Consider the following 9,501-nt stretch of genomic DNA (forward strand, 5'->3'; position numbering starts at 1 on the left):
TCTGATCAAACTGTGGGAGGCAGTGGAAGACAGGAGTGTCTGGCGTGCTCTGGTCCATGGGGTCACGAAGAGTCAGACACGACTAAACGACTAAACAGCAACACTGAAAAGTCACTCCACCACCCTCCTGCTGGGTCTGCAGCGACAAGCGCCTGAAGAGTCCTAAGATGAACCATTTCCCCTCTTCATGGACGGCCAACAAGGGATCTCACGGCCTGTTTTCTGGCCGAGATTCCCGCCCAAACGCCGCGGCCTCCAGTGGGGCTCGAGGGGCGGCGTTTCCTCTGCCTCCGCAGCAGCAGCGAAAGCGTCGAGGGAGCGGCCTCCTTCTCATATAAACTCGCGCTGGCCTCTCCACGGCGCTGCTTCTCTCTGGCGCTACTACAGCCGCCACCGCCATGGCCGGCTCCGCTCTTCAGTCGCTGCCGAAGCCTCGTCCCGGCTGGCTTTTGGCCTCCGCCGGCCTGGCCGTCCTCCTCATGCTGGGGGCTGCCGCAGCCTGGCGCCGGCGGAGGCGCCTCCGTCCAGGGCGGCGGGAGCTCAAGCCGGTGGGAAGGGTCTCGGGCCTTTTCATCTACCCGGTCAAGTCCTGCCGCGGGGTGGCCGTGGAGAGGGCGGAGGTGACCGAGCTGGGCCTCCGCAACGGGGACCTGGGCGACAGGTGGGTGTGCAAGTCGGGAGGCGTCGCTTTTTCTTGCTTCTGTGGGTTCCCCACCCCACACCCCGCCTCCCAGCCTCCCTTCTAACTTGCTTTCCTCCCAAACTTTTGGAGAAGCGTGTGGACAGGTGTTTTAAGAACACGCGCATCAAATTTTTATCGAATATAGATATCGTCTTTGATCCCAGGATCGTGCGCCTGTTTACTCGGACTAAGTGCATTTTGGGGCTTGCTCCCAGGTAAGTGTGCAAAGGATCAAAGTGTGCATTTCCATGCAGCTAACCCCCTAGGCGAGCTTGCATAAGATTGTAGCTGTTTGCGCAAATCCTTTGCACACTTTCATGGGCATAGCCAGGATTTATGTTGGGGGGGGGAGATTTTATGTTAGTGGGGGCTGAACCTCAGTTAAGTATTTCTATTTATTTTCTTGATTTAGGGGGGCAGCTGCCCCCACTTGGCTACGCCTATGCACACTTCCAGCCCTTGCACACTTCCACAAAAATCTTCTAGTACAGCAGGCTTGCGGGATCTGTTCCATTTACAGTGGTACCTTGGGTTAAGAACTTAATTCGTTCTGGAGGTCTGTTCCTAACCTGAAACTGTTCTTAACCTCAAGCACCACTTTAGCTAATGGGGCCTCCCGCTGCCGCCGCACGATTTCTGTTCTCATCCTGAAGCAAAGTTCTTAACCCGAGGTAATATTTCTGGGTTAGTAGAGTCTGTAACCTGAAGCGTATGTAACCCGAGGTACCACTGTATTTACTGGAACCCTGAGTGCCACAGTCAGAGCCAGTTGTGAAGAACATACCGTTAACAATTCCTGGATCAGGGATTTGTTTTTGAGTAGTAGAACTGCAATGAGTTTACAGTCCTTCCACACAGAAGTCCAGCCCTAATGTAAAGTTGGAAGGGACCCCGACAGTCATGTAGTCCAATGTAGGAATCTCAACCAAAGCATCCATGACAGATGGCCATCTAACCTCTGCTTTTAAAAACTTCCAAGGAAGGAGAGAGCACAATCTGCTGAGGGAGTCTGTTCCACTGTCAAACAGCTCTTACTGTTCAGAAAGTTCTTCCTGATGTTTAGTTGGAATCTCCTTTCTTGTAACTTTGAAGACAAAGCCACTGGTTCAAGTCCTGCCCTCCAGAGCAGGAGAAAACAAGCTAGTTCTGTCTTCCACATGACAGCCCTTTATATAAATTGCTTGATTCACAGTAAAACGAAACTGCTCCAAGTGAGATAAAGGTTACAGCTGCCCATGCCTGTTCTGGAAATAGGTTCTTTTAAACAGCACTTTGCTGTGAAAAAGAGAAGCACATACCATAGTCAAAACACCCTGAAAGTGCCAAGTTAAGCTTAATCTCCTTTCACTCTCCCACCCCCAACACACAGACTCCTGCCCCCATGAGCCTTTTTACATGGAAGAAAACAAGGGCAGTGGCAGAGGGTGGAATATAATGGCATTTTTACCTGGTTATGATGTGCAACTCAGACTGTGAGTAGGGACTTAACCCTTTTCTTCAGAATGTAAGACCTTTTGAATCTTGACACCTTTCACCTTGGCTTTCCTCTTCTCCAGTTGTACAACTCAGTACAGTTCTTGGTGCTGGCATACCCTGTTGTTGGTGTTTTGCTTTCTGTCAGGCTGTATCCTGTCCCTCCCGAAAGAGGAGCTTTCTCCACTGTACAGTGGTACCTCGGGTTACATACGCTTCAGGTTACATACGCTTCAGGTTACAGACTCCACTAACCCAGAAATATTACCTTGGGTTAAGAACTTTGCTTCAGGATGAGAACAAAAATTTTGTTCCGGCGGTGTGGCAGCAGCGGGAGGCCCCGTTAGCTAAAGTGGTGCTTCAGGTTAAGAACTGTTTCAGGTTAAGAACGGACCTCCGGAATGAATTAAGTACTTAACCCGAGGTACCACTGTACTTACCATGCTTCTTTCTCCTTAGGGTTTTTGCTTGGCTTGCTTCTTTCCCTTTTAACAGAGCTTTTGCAAACAGAAAACATCAGAGGAAGCTCTTCAAGACATGGCATTAAACATTATCACCTGCTATTTGCAACAGATGAAAGGGGTGTTGTTAAAGGGGCAGCTACAAGGGCCATTTCAAAAATGGACAAGCGTATTCTTCCTCTTCTTTCGCCTGCTTCACCTTTCAGTAGAGCAAAAAAGTATTGTGGCACCATGAAGACTGAAATGTATGTCTTAAGCTTTTGTGTGCTACTGTCCATTTCCATCAGATGTATAAAGCCTTATCAGCTTTCAATTTTGGTCTGTTTCTAACTCAGGTGTTGGCTTGTAATAAAAGAAGATGGACATACGGTGACCGCTCGGCAAGAGCCTCAGCTAGTATTGATTTCTGTCTCCAGTGAAAATGGCTGTTTAACTCTGAGAGCTCCAGAAATGAAGGATCTTCGTATTCCCGTCCAACTATCGGTCAAAAACCCAGTGCAGAATTGCAGGTGCTTTAGACTTCTCTGTATGTCACCTCTTAGTTGTTGTACATAATATTCCCCACCCCACCAAGCTACAGCAATAGAGCTGGCTTAAAAGGCAATCTTCCATTCTAAAAAATCTTGACAATAACCACAAGGGGACACCTGTGAATGACATTAATTTTTGTGTGCGCGATGCAACTGATTTTCAAGTATTGAGCCTTATTGTCCATTCTGAAGAGTTACCACAAACTATGCTTCTGTATGTAGAGGTTTTCTATATTTGACCCTAAACTGCTTTAGGAAATGTAGTTTTTGAACATGTGAGCGCCTTGGCTTTGTATATGTTTTCTCTAGTAGGGCAAATGACAGGTATGGGTGGGGATTTCCATTTGAGAAAATGATTAGCTCCCCCCCCCTCTCCAGCATTGTAGTATTAATTATTTTAATTACAGTTGTTAGGAAAGATAGTACTGATGCCTCCCGCAAATCTTGCAGGCTGTTTGGCTTTGATGTCCAAGGCAGAGACTGTGGAGAAGAAGCAGCTCAGTGGATCACAACCTTCCTGAAATCAGAACCATACCGTTTAGTTCACTTTGAGCCAAACATGGTTCCTCGGAATTCAAAAGATCTTATGGAACCTTTCCGACCCACTGATAAGGTTAGGAAACAACTTTGTAGTGATTTGGAGCGTGCCACACTCATAGTTTTGTAGTGTGAATTTGCTTTTCAAAGGTTATATTCTTTTGTCTCATGTTTAACCAACCAACCTACTGTTGGTTTAAGCTGAGTAGTAATGACCAATATAAATGGATTGCAGGCAAATAAGTTATATGTGCAGGTTGGTGCTGGAAGACCGCTAGTACAAGCTTAAAGTAACTGAATTTTGGCTCCAGTAGAATGTTGTTTGAACAATGGCATTTGCTATAAGAAGTTTTTGTTGCTTTAGTTAGATGTTTCCTTTACATTAACAGATCCTTTACGTCCTTTGCTTATCCTTCCTCACCGTTTTATCATGTCTAAACTTGTTTTCCAAAGAGGGGCTTGACCAAACTAGTGACCTCTGCCTTTGAAAAGCAAGTGGGAAATTCCTACATATTTGGTGGCTGTTGCGTTGAGGGATACTAAACAGACAGGTGTTTCTAGTTGTCAAGCTTTCTTCAGAGATAAGCATAATGTTGATCACTTACATTAAACTGCAGTCCATGAGCCTGATAATCTCAATTAGCTAAATGCTGCTCTCCTAGTTCTCATTCTCATTTCATTTTTAATTTGTATGCTGCCTTTCTACATAAGGCATAGAAATGGGGGGGGGGGAGTATAACAAAGATCATATGTCCTGCAACAATCTGATTCAATACAAATAATTCATAATGAAAAATGTAAATATATAAAAATAAGCAACTAAAGTAGTCCTGTTCCTGGGAAAGTAGTTGTTTATGTATTAAATAAATTTATAGACTGCTTCACAACGGAAAGCTATTGAAGCAGTGTACCTGCTAAAAACAAAATAGAACATGGAAACATGTTCTGAAAACAATAAAATAAATTCAACTTACTTAAAAACAATAAAACAATTCATACCAGCTCTAGAAGCAGCATGACAATTTCATCAGAGATGAACTTGATTAAATGACATGAGTTACACCCCAGGGAAAGTCTTCCTAAACAAAAATGTACACACCTTAAGTCCCTATTATACCTTTAAGCTGAGTGTCTTCTCAGTGCTGGCAGCTGCTTGCGGTGTTTATTCTCCCAAGCCTTTTATGTATTGTAATTTATTGTGTCTTTTATTGTTTCTGTAAATCTCCCTAGAAGCCTTGTTAAAGGGTGGTATACAATTTTTAAATAACTAAAATGTTGGTACTTGTATACAGCGCTGGGGATTTTCTTGGAAAAAATTGAAGTGTAAAATTTCCCTATGCAAATTGGAAAAATTGGCATAAGGTAATTTGCATCAGAAAGTTTCAGTTTCTATTGGGAAATTATCCAGTGCCCTAGAGCAGTGAAGGAGAACCTATCCCATGGGTCTAATGAGGCATGGTAGATCCCTCCCCATTTGGCCTATAGCAGGCATAGGCAAACTCGGCCCTCCATATGTTTTGGGACTACAATTCTCATCAACCCTGACCACTGGTCCTGTTAGCTAGGGATCATGGGAGTTGTAGTCCCAAAACATCTGGAGGGCCGAGTTTGCCTAGGCCTGGCCTACAGTATGGTTTGGTCCCAAACGACACATCCCTGATGTCACGATAGGTAAACCCACAGAGCCAAAATAAAAAGGGGAAATCAGGAGTGCACTTAGAGCATACTCCTGATTATTTCTTTGAAGCTGAATTACCTGATGGGCAGCTCTGTCAAAAGCTGCCTGTGGGATGTTTAGGAATTCTGGATCCAGCCCCTTGGCTCCAGTTTCCTACCCTTGCCCTACAGAGTGACCTAGTTTAGCATGTTTGTTTACTGGGCTAAAGACTTTGGAACTGCTGCTGTTGCCTAATACTTCTGCAGTTGCCATCAATTAATTGCTGCTATTTGAACTTCGAGAACGTTCTCTGCCACACCAGTACTTGTATAGATATGTCTGCTTTGCGGCAGCCAACTCCAGTATTCTTGCGAGCCATTACATTTACTATCCGCCATAAATAGTCTAAAAAAAAACACCACCATCACACAACATGATTCTTTCACAAGAAGGAAAGGCTTTTTAATCATTTTCCAAGTAGCTACTGGCCCAGAGCATTACATACAAATCCAACAGACCCAATACTAAAACTGAAAAATCTTTGAGAACCATTTTCCCTATACCAGTGGTCAAATATTTTATCCACACCTTCTGCTGTAAGGGGCCTTTAATGGTCATTACCAATTCAGGCTGGCCTTTTAAGCAAACATTTAAATAATCGTTGAACTTTCTGATCCTTTTGTTTGTTTTCTTTTAAATCTGAGCTGTTAATAGTTTTATTCTGCCTCTGCTAGGAGGAAAGTTGTTTTTTAATCACTGCATATGGGATGTTGTTTTTCCCTTTTTGTTCTGTAAGCAGCCCAGAGAATATCTGTTAATGGACAACCATGTACGTTTTAATCAATAAATAAAATGGCAATCAGCCACTGCCAGATTAAATGCTGACTGTCTTGCAACAATCTCTCTCTCTCTAGATTGCCTATCCTGACTGTAGCCCGGTTATGGTGCTTTCTGAAGCGTCTTTAGAAGAATTAAATACCCGATTGGATAATAAAGTTACAATACGCAACTTCAGACCAAACATTCTGGTCACAGGTTGCAATTCTCATGAGGAGGTAATACATGGAATATCCCCCTCACCAAACAATACCTTTCCATTTGTATATGTCAGAGAGATAAAGAATTATATGAACATTTGAAGCCCTGTATTGGGAAGCTTTTACTGTGTGATGTTCTCTTGTGTTTTTGTATATTCTGTTGGAAACCGCCCAGAGAGGCCAGGGCAACCTAGTCAGATTGGGGGTGGGGTGTGTGTGTTACAAAAAAATCAAATTACCGTATTTTTTTGCTCTATAAGACGCACCAGACCACAAGACGCACCTAGTTTTTGGAGGAGGAAAACAAGAAAACAAATATTCTGAATCTCAGAAGCCAGAACAGCAAGAGTGAAGAGTGCAACAGCTGCACAGTGAAAGCAGCAATCCCTCTTGCTGTTCTGGCTTCTGTTGATAGCTGTGCAGCCTGCATTCGCTCCATAAGACGCACACACATTTCCCTTTACTTTTTAGGAGGGAAAAAGTGAGTCTTATAGAGCAAAAAATACGGTATTGTTTTTAAACTGTCACTTGGAGCAAAGTACTTTTGTATTTATAAGGGTGCAAGTTTCTATATGCAAGTAGAACTCTTTAGTGCAGCCTTGGGCTCCTTCGGGAGGAAGGGCAAGGTATAAATTTAATAAGCAAATAAAAAATACGAAATGAAACACATTCTACATGCAAAGCTTACAAATGACCTAATATTGTGAACACTATATTTCCACAGGATACCTGGGATGAGATCATTATTGGTGGTGCAGAAATGAAAGGTGCAATGGGCTGCCCCAGGTAAGCAATGTCGCATTGCATCTGAAGAAGCAAGGAAGTACTTGAGGTTGCTGTTACCTCATTCTGTTTCTTCATTACAGGTGTATACTTACTACTGTTGATCCAGACACTGGCATCATGGACAGAAAAGAGCCTCTTGAAACCTTGAAAAGGTAACAAAAATTTTCTGAGTTCCTCCTCCGTCATCTGAGTAGGTAGACTAATGATTGTGTGCAGCCCTCAAAATGTGATCATGTCTTGAAATTCTGGTTCTGTGGGAATTCTCTCTGCATTTTAGTGAGGCAGTAAACTTGCAAAACTAGACTAAAAATAATACATTATTTGTTGAACTGACCATCCTGAATGCTTACTAATATGAAATCTGTCAACAAAACAACTTTTAAGAGTGCAATGTTCTCTGCTTTTTCTCTTTAATATTCCTAATGATCTAATGGTAATAGCTGAACCAACGAGTATTATTATATAATAGTAAACAACAAATTAATATTTAGAATGAAGCATGCCAGCTGCTTTTCTGGTCAACAAAGCATTCAGTAATGGCAATAATATGTTGTTATTGTAGGTGAGTATGATGGCATGCTTGTTTAGGATCAAGATGACTAGTACAAGCCTCTACTCAGAAGTAACCCTCATTTAGTCCAGTGGTACCCATTCCCAGATAAATGTGCAAAGAATTGCTGTGTGGTGGCACAGCAATGAAACTACTAGCACATTTGGAAAGCTAAGCAGGTTCCGGCATGGTTTCAAAGGGAACGTGGTCTGGGTTTCCTGCCTTGCAGGGGGTTGAACTAGATGACTCTCCTGGTACCTCCCAGTTCTACATTTCTATGATTTGAGCTGAAACGCCCTAACACTTTGACTCCAGCCTTATTTTTTAAAACTAGAAAACGTCTTGTGGCACCTTAAAGACTAACATTTACAGCATTAGGCACAGACTTTCATGGACTAGAGGCTACTTCATCAGATGCAGATTGGACATGGACAGTAAACCTCAAAAGACATATCCCATAAGAAATGTGTTAGTATTTAACGTGCCACAGGCCTCTTGGGTGTTTTTGCTGCAAAAGACTAACACTGCGTAATCCTCTGCAAAAATTTTAAGCAGTAGCTGAGTTGGTTAGAGCATGGTGTTGATAACTCCAAGTTTACAGGTTTGATCCCTCTATGGGACAGCTGCATATACAAGCATTTCAGGGGGTTGGACTAGATGAACCTCAGGGTCCCTTCCACCTCTAGTTCTGTGATTCTAAATATTAAAGAGCCTCTTAATTAAGTCTGCTTCATTTGCTATAATGTTTTTCACAACAGCTCTGATTAATCAACAAATTTGGCCCTCTGATGTGTAAGTAAAACACTCAAAACGAAGTCCTGTTGACCTGAATGCAACCAGTTTCCGTGCAACTAGCATGCAATGGAATTCTGAGCAGGTTTACTCAAAAGTTAAGACCTATTGATTTTCATCAGTGCATCAGTGCACCACTCTAGTACAGTGGTGCCTCGCTAGACGAAAAGAATTCGTTCCACGATTCTCTTCGTCTAGCGGTTTTTTCGTCTTGCGAAGCAAGCCCATTGACAGTTTAGCGGATTAGCGCTACAGCTGTCAAGCGGCTTCCAGCGATCAGCTGTTAAGCGGCTTATCAGCGGAACAGCTTAAGAAAAGGGCGAAAAAAGCGAAAAAAACCCGCGGGGGGGGGGGATGCAAGATTTTTTTCGTCTTGCGAAGCAACCCCATAGGGTAATTCATTTTGCAAAGCGCCTCCAAAACGGAAAACCCTTTCGTCTAGCAGGTTTTTCGTCTTGCGAGGCGTTCGTCTTGCGGGGCACCACTGTAAGTACATTAATTTGGCAGTGGTTTTCTCTCTGTCAGATGTCCTTTCCATCTACTCCCAAAAGTAATTGTTACTAATTTGCCAATCATGAAAGTAACAAAGTGAAACTTTTTATATGCTTGGAAATCCTGTATTTCTATCAGCTTCTTACCAAAATGTTTTCTTAGTCACTTAACTTGAAAACAAGCATATTTAGCTATTTTGTGGATGGCTTATTGTTCTCTAATCTTCTTTACAGTTACCGCCTGTGTGATACTTCTGAACGGCACATATACAGAACACACCCTCTCTTTGGATGGTATTTCGGAATTGATAAAACAGGAACAATTCAAGTTGGAGATGTGGTGTACAAGGCAATCTGATGGTGTAAAATACATCATAAAAGGAACTATTTTGTACGTTTTTTATGAAAACTGTGCCAAAAATAATTGTTTGGGGGCCTTTTTAAATGAATCTTTTCTACCTTATATTCAACAATAATAAATGTGGTGTTTTAAGACAAACCATGG

The 9,501-nt window shown here is 42.8% G+C and overlaps 1 protein-coding gene across 1 annotated transcript; it reads left to right on the forward strand.

Annotated features, from left to right (window-relative positions):
* Nucleotides 1-362: 362 nt before the first annotated feature.
* On the forward strand, nucleotides 363-9,495 carry LOC309365821 (mitochondrial amidoxime reducing component 2-like). The gene is made up of 7 exons (XM_081904327.1): nucleotides 363-661; nucleotides 2,952-3,125; nucleotides 3,597-3,759; nucleotides 6,255-6,395; nucleotides 7,102-7,163; nucleotides 7,244-7,315; nucleotides 9,231-9,495. Exons 1-7 carry the CDS (start codon nucleotides 399-401, stop codon nucleotides 9,352-9,354), a joined length of 999 nt encoding a protein of 332 aa, XP_081760453.1. The 5' UTR covers nucleotides 363-398; the 3' UTR covers nucleotides 9,355-9,495.
* The last annotated feature ends 6 nt before the right edge of the window (nucleotides 9,496-9,501 follow it).

This window comes from Podarcis melisellensis (genome assembly GCF_964234715.1).
Source record: "Podarcis melisellensis genome assembly, chromosome: 3".
In the NCBI taxonomy this organism is placed as follows: Eukaryota; Metazoa; Chordata; class Lepidosauria; order Squamata; family Lacertidae; genus Podarcis; species Podarcis melisellensis.